General features: G+C 38.4%; 2 protein-coding genes across 4 annotated transcripts; both read right to left on the bottom strand.

Annotated features, from left to right (window-relative positions):
• Positions 1-571: 571 nt before the first annotated feature.
• LOC106083142 (glutathione S-transferase 2) lies at positions 572-13,768 on the bottom strand. 3 transcript variants are annotated; one of them, XM_013245998.2, is made up of 2 exons: positions 13,744-13,768; positions 572-1,281 (listed from the first exon to the last, which is right to left on the bottom strand). In XM_013245998.2, exon 2 carries the CDS (start codon positions 1,270-1,272, stop codon positions 646-648), a length of 627 nt encoding a protein of 208 aa, XP_013101452.2. In that variant the 5' UTR covers positions 1,273-1,281; positions 13,744-13,768; the 3' UTR covers positions 572-645. The 3 variants fall into 3 exon arrangements, with proteins under 3 accessions (XP_013101452.2, XP_013101450.2, XP_013101451.2); XM_013245996.2 differs by lacking the exon at positions 13,744-13,768 and adding an exon at positions 1,450-1,534; XM_013245997.2 differs by lacking the exon at positions 13,744-13,768 and adding an exon at positions 1,342-1,440.
• LOC106083139 (glutathione S-transferase 1-1) lies at positions 7,749-13,818 on the bottom strand. Its single transcript, XM_013245994.2, has 2 exons — positions 13,744-13,818; positions 7,749-8,490 (listed from the first exon to the last, which is right to left on the bottom strand). The coding sequence occupies exon 2, from the start codon at positions 8,484-8,486 to the stop codon at positions 7,851-7,853; it is 636 nt and encodes a 211-aa protein (XP_013101448.2). The 5' UTR covers positions 8,487-8,490; positions 13,744-13,818; the 3' UTR covers positions 7,749-7,850.
• Positions 13,819-18,373: the final 4,555 nt, after the last annotated feature.

Here is an 18,373-nt window from a genome sequence, read left to right as displayed (position 1 = left end):
ACTACGCGCCAAATTTCTGTTAAATCGGACGAGAACTGCGCCCTCTAGAGACTCAAAAAGTCAAGACCCAAGATCGGTTTATATGGCAGCTATATCAAAACATGGAACGATTTGGCTCATTTACAATCCCAACCGACCTATTTTTGCAAAATTTCAAGAGGCTGGCTTTACTCCTTCGAAAGTTGCGTGCTTTCGACAGACAGACGGACGGACGGACGGACATGGCTGGATCGACTTAAAATGACATCACGATCAAGAATATATATACTTTATGGGGTCTCAGACGCATATTTCGAGGTGTTACAAACAGAATGACGAAATTAGTATACCCCCATCCTATGGTGGAGGGTATAAAAGTTACTTATGAAGCCACTAGCCTAACCAAACCAAACTGCCGTTTTTTCGGGCTGTTCTTCAACCCATATGCGATAGTTTTGCTTGTTGATGTTACCATTTAACCAGAAATGAGGTCCATCGCTGAACCCTAAAACTGTGGATTTGTATTGACTCTTTTCAGTTTCACAGTGCTGCCGCCCCAAATAACTTCGCTCATGAAAAAGTAGTCTTTTTTTGATTATTTCTTACTTAAATTTATTATAAACCAAAACTCACATATTGTTAACAAACCAATTTCAATATCAAAATTCACATTATTTTCTTGTAATCTAAACAACCAGCCCAATTCTCTGCAGCAGCTGGTGCCGTATCCTTAAGACCCTTATACCATCTGGTCACATGTTCATATTTGCTGAAATCCAGATTGGCCACATCCATCGTACTGACACTAGCCAACACAGCTAAATCAGCTAAGGTCATGTTGTCACCAGCAACATATCTTGTTTCACTTAAAAATGTATTCAAGAAATCCAATGCCATTTCTATTTTCTTATACAACTCAGGATCAGCCGGCTTTTTGTAGTAAACCTGTCCATAGAACCAATCAGCAAAGGGTTTAAACAAGGTGCCCATATCAAAATAGAGCCGTTGATTGATTACGGCTCTCTTCTTAGGGCATTTAGGGTATAACGGATGATCTTCTTTGCCATATTTCTCCACTAAATACACCATAATGGCACGAGATTCCCATAACTTGAGATCGCCATCAACCAATGTGGGTACACAGTGTTGGGGATTGATTTTTAGAAATTCCGGCTTTAAATGTTCTGCAGCATAAAGGTCGAGGAATTTTTTATTGAGCTTAATACCCAAAGCTTCAGCGGTCATGATAACCGCACGACAGGGGGCAGAGAGAGGCATATAATAGAAATCCATAATGGTGTACTGTAAGATAATGCAAAGTTTTATATTAAAACTAAAAATAATTGTTGTAAATTTCTATACTTTACAAAGAAGAATTTAGATGTGAACTGATTTCTAATTCTATTGAACTAAAACTGTTTAAGGTATGTATTTTTGTTTTCGATCGCTCTTTGATTTTTTTTTCACTACCTGTTTTGTTCTATAGACTAGCGCTGATTGTTGTTCACCCGGCAATGTCTTATCAACGACTAAATGTCAAATGAGATGCCTGAGTTTGTTGTGTGTTATTATTATCGAAATTCTCTAAAGTAATTACTCTGTGTTGTTTTTATGCATGAAGAGAGATAGTTTGTGCATGCAACCCTGTTTTGTTGGGGGAACACAAGCCAGAAACCAATTTAGAAAATGTCTATGACGCTCATAGTTTTCACTTATAGTGCACAGAAAAAAATAGCTCTTTGAAAAAACCAACTTCCAAATTTGTATGTGAGACTTTAAATTCTCAAAGAATTACTACCGTGTAGAGCACCAAACTCCCATGCAATTTATAACTTGGAAACCCAGGTTCAAGTCCTCCGGTCAGCCAACAAAAAAAAAAAAATAATTTTTATACCCTCCACCATTTTGCCATTCTGATCGTGACATTTTAGGTCGATCTAGCCATGTCCGCCCGTCTGCCCGTCCGTCCGTCTGTTTGTCGAAAGCACGCTAACTTTCGTAGGAGTAAAGCTAGCCGCTTGAAATTTTCCACAAATACTTCTTATTAGAGTAGGTCGGTTGGGATTGTAAATGGGCCATATCGGTTCATGTTTTGATATAGCTGCCATATAAACCGACCTTGGGTCTTGACTTCTTGAGCTTCTAGAGGGCGCAATTCCTATCCTATTGGGCTGAAATTTAGCATGACGTATTTTGTTATGATTTTCAACAACTGTGCCAAATAAGTATCAAATCGGTTCATAACCTGATATAGCTGTCATTTAAACCCGAGTCTTGAGTTCTTCAGCTGTTAGAGGGCACAATTTTTATCCGATTTGGCTGTAATTTTGCATGAGGTGTTTCGGTATTACTTCCAAGAACTGTGCTAAGTATGGCGCAAATCGGTACATAACCTAATATAGATGTCATATAAGCCGATCTGGGATATTGATTTCTTGAGCCTCTAGAGGGCGCAATTCTCATCCGATTTGGCAGAAATGTTGTACAACGGCTTCTCTCATGATCTTCAACATATGTGTACAATATCGTCTGACTCGATCTATAGCTTGATACAGTTCCCTTATAAACCTATCTCCCGATTTTGCTTCTTAAGCCCCTACAGGGCGCAATTCTGATCCGAATGGAATGAAATATTTCACAATGACTTCTAATACAATGTTCACCATTCAATTTATTTGGAGTCTGAATCGGACTATAACATGATATAGCTCCAATAGCATATCAGTCTTATTCATCATTCTTTATTTGCCTAAAAAGAGATACCGCGCAAAAAACTCGACAAACGCGATCTATGGTGGAGGGTATATAAGATTCTGACCGGCCGAATTCAGCACGCTCTTACATGTTTTTATTTATTAAATCGAGACACTTATTACTGTGCAGCAGTACTAATTGATTTAATTCATCATAACGAATATGATGTCGGTAGGCTAGAGGATGCGTGCAAGACTACCAAACATGAGATCATGAGTTCTCAATCACTCTGCAGCACCAAAATTATTAAAATTTGTTTTTTAGGGTAATGGTAGAGAGTTACAGAGGAAAACCCGATAGCAGCAGTAAAACGAATGAGACAAAGCCGCGCGAGCCGAACAAAGAAAACAAAAACACCATCACCGAAGGAAAGCACATGCATTGGATGTTAAGATAATATTTTGCCTTGGTTATGGGTATATTGTTGTTGTTCTTATAAAGGGTGATTTTTTTGAGGTTAGGATTTTCATGCATTAGTATTTGACAGATCACGTGGGATTTCAGACATGGTGTCAAAGAGAAAGATGCTCAGTATGCTTTGACATTTCATCATGAATAGACTTACTAACGAGCAACGCTTGCAAATCATTGAATTTTATTACCAAAATCAGTGTTCGGTTCGAAATGTGTTCATTCACCGTAACGTTGCGTCCAACAGCATCTTTGAAAAAATACGGTCCAATGATTCCACCAGCGTACAAACCACACCAAACAGTGCATTTTTCGGGATGCATGGGCAGTTCTTGAACGGCTTCTGGTTGCTCTTCATTCCAAATGCGGCAATTTTGCTTATTTACGTAGCCATTCAACCAGAAATGAGCCTCATCGCTGAACAAAATTTGTCAAAATTTGAACACATTTCGAACCGAACACTGATTTTGGTAATAAAATTCAATGATTTGCCAGCGTTGCTCGTTAGTAAGTCTATTCATGATGAAATGTCAAAGCATACTGAGCATCTTTCTCTTTGACACCATGTCTGAAATCCCACGTGATCTGTCAAATACTAATGCATGAAAATCCTAACCTCAAAAAAATCACCCTTTATAAGAACAACAACAATATACCCATAACCAAGGCAAAATATTATCTTAACATCCAATGCATGTGCTTTCCTTCGGTGATGGTGTTTTTGTTTTCTTTGTTCGGCTCGCGCGGCTTTGTCTCATTCGTTTTACTGCTGCTATCGGGTTTTCCTCTGTAACTCTCTACCATTACCCTAAAAAACAAATTTTAATAATTTTGGTGCTGCAGAGTGATTGAGAACTCATGATCTCATGTTTGGTAGTCTTGCACGCATCCTCTGCATGAAAATCCTAACCTCAAAAAAATCACCCTTTATGTTGGCTTGCAAAGAGTACCTTTCAACAACAAATTTGTGCCATGGGTGGTTGAGATTCAAAATAAATTGTTGCAGGAAAATTAACAACTTTCGTAGTTGTGTTTTCGACCAGAGTTGTTGTTTTTAAAATTTAGTGTGTGCCTTGACTTATTACGTGTTGCCTTGACTTATTACGAATCGGGTGAAATTTCTATAACAAATTTCGTATAGCAAACGTTACATTATATGATGAAGATCTAAAAAACCTTACTTCCTTAGAGGAACGGAGCAGCAACGTTAACTAGGGAAAATGCAGAAGTGATTTATACACCCAAAGAAATAGGTTACTATCTGTAATCTGTTGGCAAACACTGTCTGCTGATTTTATAGCAAAACTAGCATAATTTTGGGCGGCTTAGATTATTTAATAAAAAATGTACGGTTTTGAACGTTTTAGATCTTTATTACTGATTCCGTACATTCTGCTGATAATAGCGAACGTTGCCTGCTGTCTGTTAGTAGCTTATTTTGCTGCATTTAGAACATCAGTTTTGTTGTTAAAGCAAAATATTGGCAATTTAAGACCAGCAGGCTTCCGTGAAAAAATCAGCTGTTTGCTGAAAATTTCTGCTGCTCAATTATAAAAAATATAATAAAATAAACAAGTAAAAAGACGTTCGGCCGGGCCGAACATTGGATACCCAACACCTCTGGTATATATGTAAACCATCTTTCGTCATAATCCGCTGAAAAATTTAATGATAATTTATGCCCACATGGCAGCTTTATCGAAATATAGTCCGATTTGGGCCAAATTTGACACGGATATTGACTAATCTAATGAGTACAAGTCACATTGTTCAATTTTGTAGAACAAAATATAGGTCTTTTTGGTAGCCATATCCAAATAAAGACCGATCGGAACCATATAGAGCACGGATGTCGAAAAGCTTAACGTAAGTCACTGTGTCAAATTTGAGCGAAATCGGATTATAAATGTGACTTTTATGAAGCCATGACTTTAAATCGAGAGATCGGTCTATATGGCAGCTATATCCAAATCTGAACCGAATTGGGCCAAATTGAAGAGGACTGATGAGGGGCCTAACACAACTCACTGTCTCAAATTTCGGCGAAATTGGATATTAAATGCGCCTTTTATGGGCCCAAAACCTTAAATCGAGATATCAGTCAATATGGCAACTATATGTAAATCTGAACCGATCTGGTTCAAATTGAAGAAGGATATCGGAGGGCCTATTCTCAACTCATTGTCCCAAATTTCATCAAAATCGGATAATAAATGTGGCTTTTACGGGCCTAAGACCCTAAATCGGCGGATCGGTCTATATGGGGGCTATATCAAGATATAGTCCGATATAGCCCATCTTCGAACTTAAGCTGCTTATAGACAAAGAAAGATTCTGTGCGAAGGTTCAGCTCAATATCTCTATTTTTAAGGACTGTAGCATGATTTCGACAGAAAGAGGGACGGACACGTTTAAATCTTTTTAGATTTTTGATAACGGATTGTTGCGAACGGAATGACAAAATGAGTATACCCCCATCCTTCGGGGGTGGGTATAGAAACTCCCACCTTTGGGAGAAATAACGTGACTTTAATTCATTGACCAGCCATGACTGGCAAACATAGTAAATAGAAAGCCTGCCCAGAGCCCGAATGCATTAGAGCCAGTAACAAAAGAGAAAAATAGAAGCGATATTGATGCATAAAGAGATATTGATCCAACGGCTGTAGGAATAAGCTTGTCAAAACCTAAAATCCAATAAGCCTTTTCCATATAAATTAAAATGCTATGAACTGAATAGTCAATAGACGGGAGGTTATAAAGCAACTTTACATGTTTGGAACTTTTTTACGACAAACAAAATACTTTTATCACAGACTTTTTCTTTAATTATCACAGAGCAACTTTTCACATTAACATATCAAACGTAAGCGGTGCATTAATGAACGTAACTAACTTTGATTATTGTAATCAGTTTAGCAGATTCGCGTATAATAAAAGGACCTTATTTTGTTGTAAAACCAAATACTTTTTAATTGCGAAAGTGTATCGATACGATTATTCATGTACCGGACCAGTAGTTACTCTCTTGTGTCTCTCTCGCTAGAGAGAAGGAGTGAATATTTTGCATATAGACCAGTGGTTGTCAAAAATACTCACACTGTTGTACATTACCTTGTACGTATACAAGAAATCCCAAGCAGGCCCATGGGCTTGCAAATAAGTGCAATTGTGTACTCGTCACTGATAGAGTCACATTTTCACAAACAATTTTTTTTCTACTTTGATTGAGCTAAGAGCAGTCAATATATTGAGCACCTCAGTCAAGTGCGGATGGTAAACTCGGAAAATGGCAGGTTTTAAAGTATCGCCTTAAGTCCAAAAATTCTGGTATATCCAATGACAAAATCATTAGAGCAACACACAAATGGCTGTCAGGTACAAATAAAAAGCACTATAAGAACTTCTAAGGCACATACATTATTTGGAACAACAACTCCAATAAGTATTTTTATACCCACCATCATAGGAAGGGGGTATATTAATCTAGACGTTCCGTTTGTAACACAACAACTCGACATTTTGAGTCGATCTAGCCATGTCCGTCCGTCTGTCAAATTAACGATAGCGGTCGAACGCGTAAAGCTAAGCGCTTGAAATTTTGCACAGATACTTAATATTGATGTAGGTCGTTGAGGTTTGCAAATGAGCCATATCGGTTCGGATTTGGATATAGCCCCCGTATATCCCGATTTGACTTCTCGAGCACATGGAAGCCCCAATTTTTGTCCGATTTGGCTGAAACTTAGTATGTAGTGTTCTGTCTTTCAACAACTGTGCCAATTGCGTTTCAAATCGGTCTATAAACTGATAAAGTTCCCATCTAAATCGATCACCGGATTTGACTTATGAGCCCTTACAAGCTGCAATTTTTGTCTGATTTGGCTGAAATTTTGCACAAAATGTTCTGTTATGGTTTCAAACAACTGTCTTAAGGACGGTCCATATCGGCCTATAACCTGATGTAGCTCCCACATAAATCGATCTCCCTATTTGACTTCTTGATCCCCTGGAAGCCGTAATTTTTCTCCGATTTGGCTGAAACTTTGTACATGGTGTTTTGTTATGATTTCCAATCCAATGCTAAGAACGGCCCCAATCGGTCCATAACCTTATATAGCTCCCATGTAAACCGATCTCTCGAACGTCTTTATTCGGTTCCTTGAAGCTTTAATTTTTGCAGGTTTGGCAGAAGTTTCGAATGTATTGGATTGCCCGAAAAGTAATTGTGGATTTTTCATATAGTCGGCGTTGACAAATTTTTTCAACGGCTTGTGACTCTGTAATTGCATTCTTTCTTCTGTCAGTTATCAGCTGTTACTTTTAGCTTGCTTTAGAAAAAAAGTATAAAAAAAGTATATTTGATTAAAATTCATTCTAAGTTTTATTAAAAATGCATTTACTTTCTTTTAAAAAATCAATTACTTTTTGGGCAACCCAATATAATAAAATTATGCCTTTCAACTACATTTATTTTGTATAAATTTTTAGCAGAATCCAAACCCTAACATTTGGCCTGGCCGAACTTAGCACGCTTTCACTTGTTCCAAATACCATTTTTCAATATTCTTTTTGAACTAAAACAATTAAAATTTAAAATCAAATTTACATTTTCTACTATAATTTTTATTAAATTTAAGCAACATATTTAATGACAACAAGGAATTACATTTTGAAGCGTACACTCACACTCACACACATTTTGTTTACTTATTTACAAATTTCTTAAACTCCTCAATGCCCTCCCAGTTTTCATCAGCTGCTGGCACTGTATCCTTAAGACAATTGTACCATTTGGCCACCTTTTCATATTTGCTGATATCAACATTGGCCACCTCCACCATGGTGCTCAAGGAGGCCATGATAGCAAAATCGGCCAGTGTCATTGAGTCACCAGCCACATACTTGGATCCACTCAAAAACGTATTCAAAAATTCGAAGGCACTTTCCAATTTCTTAAAGGCTTCCTCATCAAGGGGTTTGCCGTAGAACGATTTGGGATAGTAGTATTCAGCAAAGCTTTTGTACAAAGTTCCCATATCGAAATAAAGGCGTTGATTGATAACAGCACGTTTCTTGGGGCAGCATGGATATAGAGAATCGTCTTTTTTGCCATATTTCTCAACCAAATAGATCATAATCGGGCGAGATTCCCACAGAGCGAAATCACCATCAACCAGGGTTGGGACGCAGTGTTGTGGATTTATTTTAAGAAATTCCGGTTTCATGTGTTCACCAGCCATAAGGTTAAGATATTTCTTGTTCAATTCGACACCTACAGCTTTGGCGGTCATCAAGACCGATCGGCAGGGGGGAGACAGAGGCATATAGTAGAAATCCATGATGCTGTTTTGGAGAAGAAAGGAGGAAATTATTATTATTGTACTATGGCAAAAGGGATATAAAAACAAGTAAGTACAGACTAGGTCGCCCGGGCAGCCAAGTTGATAGCGTGACCGGATTAATAGTCTGGGAACCGTAGGTTCGATTCCCTATTAGAGACCTGGTCTGTCGCTACTGTGGCAGCGACTTAAATAGTCTAAGGATGCGAACAGAGTGCGCGCTGTTTTTTTTACTTTTCTACAGAAAGTTGAAAAACATAAAATTCCACTATAAAGGAGTGAATTTCATTATTAATATTATGTCGGAAAATTTTTCACAAATTATTTGATCGATGTAATTTTTTTTTTTTTGATTTTTGAAACATTAAGAAACACAACTGTACTAAACATCAACAATGCAAACAAGAGCGAAAAACGCTTTGGAACTCTTTTCTTGCACTCAATTAGGTTTGTTCTCTGCTATTCTCGGCGCTCACTATGTCAGCTTATTTGCATTGATTTGTATGTACAATAACTAGTTTTATCGCACTGACAATCCTTATCGCACTGTCAATCTTTGTCGTATTGACAATCTCGGCTCGGCTTTCAGCACGCACTCTGTTCTGTTAAAACAAAAATTAACTGCCACTCTTACCTAACCTAAGAACGGACTAAAAGCGAGCTTAAGTTTTTCGGGGTGGCTGCACTGGGTGGTAATTGTGCCTCAACCTCATATAGGAACATGAAAAGTGTTCAGTATACTCTGCCATTTTATCATGGAGAAACTTTTAGCTAGCAAGTCTGCAAGTCGTTGAAATTTATAACAAAAAGTAAAACCACTTTAAGTTCGTCTGGGTCGAATCTTATATTCCCCCTACAAGAGATTGCATTTGACATGTTCTTTGAAAGACTTTTTAAAATATGCAAATTTTGCCCATGAACATTCCACAGGGGCGAACTTCTCACATATCTATGAGTGAGAATGATAAGGGGCCTCCTTTTGATAGCCGAGTCCGAACAGCGGGAGAAGTTAGGAGAGAAGTTTGTACATGGCATAGCACCTCACGAATGTTGCCAGCATAGGGAGGGGAAAGACACGGTCGAACAATTTTTCTAATGGTCTCGCCAGGATTTGAATCCTGGCGTTCAGCTTCATAGTAATAGCCTCGTCTTCTCATGAATAGGATCTCCCCATAGGGTTTTCGTCGTCCGACGCCCAATCTTTAGCTTGTACTACGTCGACCATAAAGGCTCCTGGTTAACCAAGTCTATTGACGACAGTCCCCTGGCCTGCCAAATCGTATGCTTTTTCATTACCCCCGATAGTGCTATCCTCAGCGTTGGCGCTAATCTCTTTCTTAAACTCCAAGACTGTTCGTGACCTTACCGTCCTGATTGTTATTGGCCTGCGGGCCAGTTTATTGTCCGAGAAGATATTCACACTCGAAGACCTTGCGTTAACACAACACGACCTCACACATTCCGTGACTGCCTGAATCTACGCCTGTAGAACCGTTCTATGATCAGGCAGACGAAAACAGATCTCAGTTCCTGGTTTCCCAATATAGACCCCCAAGGCCACTCTGTCCTCTAGCTTTGATCCATCTGTGTAGCATGATCTTCCATATGACAATACCAGAGTTGCGTCAATCCAAGAATGTGGCGCTGGCAGCAGTGTCTCGCATTCGCCGTCAAGTATCCGATCGGAGACCTCTCCCATTGCTTTCAGGTTTCCTATTCTACATAACAAACTTCTGTCAAACCAGCAAAAAAGCTACTAGAAACTGAACAAGGATGATCGAGATACCGGTTTACATGGGAGCTATATCAGGTTATAGACTGATTTAGACCGCTATTGGAAGTCCTAACTGAACACTACATGCAAAATTTCAGGAGGCTATATTTAAATCTGAACCGATATGGCTCAAGAAATTAAATCGGAAGTTCGGTTTATATCAGGTTATTGACCGATTCGGACCGTACTTGGAGGTTGGAAGTCATAAAAAAATACTATACATAACATTTTAGCCAAATCGGACAAAAATAGCGGCTTGTAAAAGCTCAAAATGTAAAATCAGGAGATTTATATGGGAGCTATATCAGGTTTTAGGCCAATTTGGAATGTACTTCGCACAGTTGTTGGAACTCTTAGTAGAACCCTACATTTCAGCCAAATCAGACAAAAATTGCGGATTCCAGGGTCTCAAGACGTCAAATCGAGAAATCGGTTTATATGGGAGCTATATCAGGTTATGGACCGATTCGGACTGTACTTAACGCAGTCGTTGGAAGTCATAACAGAACACTATGTGCAAAATTTCATCCAAATCGGACAAAAATTGCGGCTTCCAGGGTCTCAAAAAGTCAAATCGCAAGATCGGTTTATATGGGAGCTATATCTGGTTATAGACCGATTCGGACCGTACTTGGAACAGTTGTTGGAAACTATAACTGAATACCACATGCAAAATTTCATCCAAATCAGACAAATATTGCAGTTTGTAAAGGCTCAAAAAGTCAAATCGGAAGATCGGTTTATATGGGAGCTATATCTGGTTATAGACCGATTTAGACCGTACTTGGCACAGTTATTAAAAGTCATAGCAGAACACTACATGCAAAATCGGGTGAAAACTGAGGCTTACAGGGGCCAAAAAGTCAAAACGGGAGATCGCTTTATATAGGAGCTATATCAGGTTCTTGACCGATTTAGACCGTACTTGGCATAGTTGTTGAAAGTCATAACAGAAGACTATGTGTAAACTTTCAGCACAATCGGACAAAAATTGCATCTCGTAAGGGCTCAAGAAATCAAATCGGAAGATCGGTTTATATGGGAGCTATATCCAAATCTGAACCGATATGGTTAATTTGTAGACCCCTACGACCTACATCAATTATTTTTGTGCAAAATTTTAAGCGTCTGATCGCTATCGTAGTTTAGACAGTCGGGCGGTCGGACGGACGGACATGACTAGATCGACTCAGGATGTCGAGACGATGAAGAATATATTGGGTTGCCCAAAAAGTAATTGCGGATTTTTTATATAGTCAGCGTTGACAAATTTTTTCACAGCTTGTGACTCTGTAGTTGCATTCTTTCTTCTGTCAGTTATCAGTTGTTACTTTTAGCTTGCTTTAGAAAAAAAGTTAAAAATTCATTTACTTTCTTTAAAAAAAAATCGGCAATTACTTTTTGGGCAACCCAATATATACTTTATGGGATCCTAGATCAATATTTCGAGGCGTTACAAATGGAATTACTGGATTAGTATACCTTCATCTTATGGTGGTGGGTATAAAAATATATTCTTTCAAAATTTTCTTACAATAGGACATAAATTGGGGCTGCTGGAATCTTAAAAGCGTATATCGACTAAGAGATATATATGGGAGCTATATGTAAATCTACACCGATATTGATGAAATTGTGCACACATAATGGGAAGTCAAATGAAACACCACACGATAAATATTGTAAAGATGGGATCAATATTGTGGCTACTACACCTTAAAAATTCCATACTGGATGAAAATTATATATGAGAACTTACATAAATCTTTGCCGATTTTTATGAAATTTCGTGTAAATATTGGAACGTAAAATGAAACACCTCGTGCTTAGTTTTATCAAGATCGAACCAAAATTGTGGTACTGCAGCCTAGAAATTCCATATCGGATAAAAGATATATGCAAATTTTGACCATGAACATTCTACTAAGGAACTGGGGCAAACTTCTCACATATCAATGAGTGCAGTCCGATTCAAGTTTAAGGTCAATGATAAGGGGCCTCCCTTTTTTATAGCCGAGTCCGAACGGCGTGCCGCAGTGCGACACCTCTTTGAAGAGAAGTTTGACATGTAATAGTACCTCACAAATGTTGCCAGCTATGAGGGGGAAACCACCGCTGAAAATTTTTTTTCTGATGGTCTCGCCAGGCGTTCAGCATCATAGGCGGACATGAAAACCTCTGCGCTACGGAGGCCTCCGTAGCGCAGCTATATCTTAATCTGAACCGAATCTTACGAAATTATGCACACATGTACGTTCTAACAAAATAGAACAAAAACTTTGCTAAGATCGGACCATAATCGTGGAAACTAAAGCCTAAAAAGGCAATATCGAATGAAAGATACAATGGTATAGTTCTCAACTTATGTGAATACAAGAATACATGGACAGACTGATGGATAAAGCTTAATTGCATCAGGAAGTGATTCTGAGCTGATCGGTATACTTGCCAATGGGTCTAGCACTTCTCCTTCTTAGTGCTGCAAACAAATGCACAAAGTTATCATACCCTGTATCACATTTTTATGTGGTTGTTTGAATTGGTAACACTTTATGTCTGCTACTCTTTCATAAGGTATGCATATTTGTGGCTATGGAAATCACAGTTATGGTTCGACCTTAACAATGTCATAAAAAGGAATGTTGAGGCATTCACTAAAGATATATAAACATATTTAAAGATATTTTAAACTTATTTATCCGTATTTTCTAACAATTTTAAACATTAACTGTATATACATTTGAACATTTTAATGAACTAGAAATTGATTTTTTTGAAGAACATTTCACATTAAACATTTTGAATATAATTTTGTATATCATTTTGAATATTTGGACATTCTTATACCAATAATTTTACGAATTTATTAATTATGACTTCTTGTTTCGAATAATATGGGATTATTGAAATAAGGCATAAAGCAAAAGATGGATTTTATTGAATATTTTAATTTTTTGTAAACTAAACTTATGCACATACTCATGTTTTAAGGTCTTCAATTCACTGAATAGACGTCGAAACATCAATAACAATTTATACTTAAATTCAGTTCTCTTCACTAAAAACAATTTACTAGCAAACTAATTGTAAGAACACTAAAAGTTTCTTGAATGAATTTCAAAACAAAAAAATATCAAATCTAATAACAAACTAAACATCATTATCTTAGAAACTAAGTAGGCCACCCGGCATAGTTTAGGAATTAAGGTGTAGATTGTCGTGGGCAATATTCTTATTATCAATTGACAATATTTTTGGAATCATGCCATGACTTTGATAAGATTTGTTCTTTTATTCGAGATTGTGCTTTGATATCTTAGAACGTTTTATTTTATTATAATATATTAACCATAATATAAAATATTTATCATAATTTTTCTTCTATCATTCTCTTTCCTTTCAGAAAAATATTTCTATTATTTTTTTCTTTTGGTCACTTAGAGTCTCATATTGGTTTTTTTTTCTATTCAAATACTACATCACCTTTTTGTTTGTATGTAAGATTCGCGTTGTACGTTGTGAACTCTCTGATATCCCACCGTTGACTAAATGAATTTTCGGTGAATGTTGTGTGTTTATTCTCTCCCAAAAAAGAATATCAGGGAATATGTCGATTGTTTAGAATTATTACACAAAAAAAGATAAAGAAACTTATTTTGCATATATAAGCATTCGAATAGCCGGTTGGACCAGAGTACGTGTCACTGTATATAGTCAAAACGAAAAAAATTATGTTTATTCATACTAAGTAATTAGTTTCTTATATGGACATAAGTATATTTATATGTACGAGGGAACATTGATAAGTATTTATTTTTAGTAATAGTTTATAATGACGTGAGATGTGTTTAAATGTAGTTTCTGTTAACAAATTATTTTAGCCATATCATCCTGATCATCATTTTCTTGATCTTCTAAATCATTTTGGATTTCAAATACAACTAGACATTATCAGTGGTTTCACTTACCACTGCTCTGAAAAAGTGTACTATCGTATACATAAACCAATGTGCCAAAATTAATGGCGTCATACTAATCTAATGATAAACTCTGTGGTTTCAAGAAGTCAAATAAGGTAGAAATACCAATATATAGTCTGACGTAGCCTATCTTCTAACATTAATTAAGGGAATATGAGATTAAGCCCAGGTGAATTCAATCCTCTTTTACATGTTTTATTCAAAGTATTTTCAAAAATGAATGTCTGGTCCCTTCTTGAAAATCTCATATCTGGAAAAACAACCTTTATATAAAACCTGTAAGGAAAGGCAAAAGTCGGGAAGAGCCGACTATATAATACTCTACATCCACCCAGTCAATGTACTAATTTTAATACATAAAACCTACGTGGAAATCTAGTCAGACTTTAATTTTGCATACCTATTCAAATATCGAATTGAACCTTATAAGATTTTCATACGATAGGATCTTAATTGTGGCTACTACAGCTTTAAATGATGATATTTTGAGTACATACTGGGACGTCAAATAAAACACATAGGTTAGATTAGGTAAGGTGTATGCCCATGCCACTATGGACATACACCTAAGCCAGTAATTGGCTTATTGTGCGCTCTAAAAACTATAAAGTAACCTCTAATTAGAAAATATTAAGTTAGGAATTTCGTGCTACTTACAAAATCCTTAATTGTTTTCAATGCCGCTCCCCTAAGTTGGATCATGTCTGATATCGTGTCTCGCCCAAGTGTCGGTATCCGTTAGACGCGAAAGCCGGCAAAGAAAATGCTCCAACTACTCATCATCTTCCCCGCATGCCCTACACAAGCCATCACTTGCCGCACCAATTTTAAATAATTGAGCTCGTAGTCCAGTGTGTCCCGTTATGATACCAATAGCTATACCGCCCTCCTTCTTACTTCCTTTCAATAAAAGACTCATCGATCACGATTTGGATCCCCATAAGATTTTCGCCGTTTCACCGTTTGTTTTTAATACCACTCCCCTAAGTGGGTTCATGTCTGGTATTGTGTCTCCACCTAAGTGTCGGTATCTGTTAGACGCGAAAGCCGGGCAATGACAAAGGAAATGCTCCAACGTCTCATCATCTTCCCCGCATGCCCTACACATGCTATCATTTGCCGCACCGAAGCTCATAGTCCTATGTGTCCCGTTATGATATCAATAGCTATACTGACCTGCTTCTAGCTTCCTTTCAGTAACAGCCTCGTCTTCTCACGATCTGGATCCCCCCATAGGATTTTCGCCGTCCTACCGACTGTTTCACTGTTCCACAATGTTGCGCATTAGTCGCCCACTCCCTTACCTCGGACTGCGTGGACCCGAAAGGCTTCGGGTTAACCAAGTTTATTGACGGCAGTCATCTGGCCTTCACCGCCAAATCGTTCGCTCTTTCATTTCTCCTTACTCCGTTATGGCTCGACACCCAAACGATGCGGATTTTCCCATTCTCAGAGAAGGCGTTAATCTCCTTCTTACACTGCAAGACTGTTCGTGACATTACCGTTCTGGTTGTTATCGCCCTTATGGCAATTTGACTGTCGGTAAAGATATTCACAATCGACGTCCCCGCGTTAGCACCACACCACTTCACGCATTCCGTGATCGGCCGGATCTCCGCCTGCAGGACCTTATTATGGTCAGGCAGTCTTAAACAGATCTCAGTCCCTGGGTTCTCAATGTAGACCCCCAGGCCCACTCTGTCCTCTAGCTTTGATCCATTTAACATGATTTTCCAGATGGCAATACTAGGGTTCCGTCAATCCAAGACTGTGCCGATGGCAGCTGTGGCTCGCACTCGACTTCAAGGTTCATCTCAGTTATCCGATCGGAAACCTCTTCCCTTCCTTCCAAGCTTCCTATCGTCCCTCGATTATGGTATGAGCTGCTCCCATCCTCAATCCATTCTCGCATCGCCTTTAGTCTCATAGCCGCAGTGACTGCCTCACACTTAATTTGTATGTCAATGGGTCGGATATCTAGAATAGTCTACAGTGCCCTAGTGGGCGTGGTGCTCATCGCTCCGCCTAGGCCAAGACAACATGTTCTCTAAACCTGTTGTACGGTCCTTATAATGCACTTTTTCTTCAACGCAGTCCACCAAACTACTGAGGCGTAAGTAAGTATTGATCTAATCACGCTCCTGAAGAGCCAGTGGACTATCCTCCTGTACAAAACCAGTAAGGAAAGGTAAAATTCGAGCGTAACCGACTATATACTATCCTACACCACTCAGTCCATGTACAACTTTTAATACATAGAACCTACGTCTAAATCTAGTCAGACTTTAACTAACAAACCTCTTGAAATATCGAATTGAACCTTGTAAGATTTTCTTTTCTTTTGTTCTTCTTTTGTTAAGATAGAATTAAAATTGAAAGATGAAAGACAAATATGAAAGTTATATCTGGACCGGTTCCTTTTTTGAAAATCAATAGCGATTTTCCTTGAACCAAAGAAGTTAGGTTAGGTTAGGTTTAAGTGGCAGTCTGCCACCAGATTCACTTAGACGTTTGCGTCCATTGTGGTACCACAGGAACAGAAGAAGGAAGATGCCTTCTAGTACCTACCGCTGAACCATCCAGATCACTTAAAAAAGCCCAATAACTTGCGAATCCAATCACATCCGCTAAATCAGACAGGTTCTCAAAGAAGTGAGAACCTAAGGTGGAACTTTTAACTGCTAGTGCACACACAGAAGGTTTTCTATAGTCTTTTCTTCCTCGATGTCCTTACAGCTTCTGCCAAAATCGTTGCTGGCAACCTTCAGTCTGGCAGCATGTTTCCGATAAGACAGTGACCTGTTATGACGGACACAATGACTGAGACGTCTGTTTTAGCCAATGACAGCAAAGCAGTAAACCTCTTAAAGTCTAGATTAGGCCACATAGTTTTGGAATGCTCACAGCCCCCTCTTTGTGACCATCTGTCATTCGATGTCCTTCGGGCCTGGTCCTGAAAACTTAGCTTAGCTCGCTAGAGGCATACCCACTGCTTCCAATGTCCTTGGAGTGTGTAAGGTAGTTCTTAATCTCACAATCTCATCCGCTTTACAATACCCTGGTTTATCTATCTCTGTGGCCTAGCACCCAGAAAAGGTGAATTTTGAACTATTAAGGGATCTCGTTGAGAGATCTGCGACAGTCGAGGACGGTTTTTGTGTTCAGAAATACGTTCTCCAGGGATTTAATGGCTGTCTGAGAATATATTTATGTCAATTGTCGTAAGGACATTATATCTAAGCCATTCCACCACTTCCTTAATTGCAAGCATCTCTGCTTGATACACACTGCAGTGGTCGGGTAACCTTTTCGATATGACCAGTTCTAGATCTTTAGAAGTCTATGTAACTTCTGTTACCAGGGATATCGTAGTTCCAATCGTAGTTCAGGAATAGTGGTACAGTACTTTTTATCAAAAAGCGCCTCATGTAGGGTGTAATCCACACTGCCTGGAACAATGGATATTGTATCAAGAATAACACAGTTCCGCAGCCGCCACATGACCAATGAGAAAGCTCTTTTAACCTCCCGGCAGTGGTCGCTGCAATTTGTCTAGCCACAATGTCCAGAGGCATTAGATGTAGCATTAAATTCAGTGCATCAGATGGTGTCGCTCTCAATGCGGCTGTGATGCACAAACAAGCCATCATTTGGATCCGGTTAAGTATTGAGCAGTAGCTGGACTTTTGAAGATCCGTTCACCAGACCACAATATCACATAGCATAATAGGTCTGACAACTGCAGTATAGACCCAAGGAGACAGGTTCCACCATTTTCGGTAGCCCACTTTGCTATTGCATGTAGAGCTTTCTGAAGTACATCTCTTAGAGTGCTGGGAAACTTTCCCCTAACCTCAATTGCCACGTTTTGCCTTTACTATATGTATGCTGCTGCAGCGACAGGCTATCTCCAGGGATTTTTGCCCTAATAATCAAAGAAGTTACTTGTGGAAAATTTGATGACATTCGGACAACAATTGCGACCTGTAGCTTGATTACAAAAATACATGGACAGATAGACAGGAAGTGATTCTAAGCCGATCGTTAGACTTATCGATGGATTTACCTCTTCTCCTTCTTATTGTTGCAAATAATTAGCCGATTTTGATGAAATTTTGCACCTACAACATTAA

This window comes from Stomoxys calcitrans, chromosome 2 (genome assembly GCF_963082655.1).
Source record: "Stomoxys calcitrans chromosome 2, idStoCalc2.1, whole genome shotgun sequence".
In the NCBI taxonomy this organism is placed as follows: domain Eukaryota; kingdom Metazoa; phylum Arthropoda; class Insecta; order Diptera; family Muscidae; genus Stomoxys; species Stomoxys calcitrans.
Note: the sequence above shows the minus strand (reverse complement) of the source record. Positions and strands in the feature narration are given on the sequence as shown.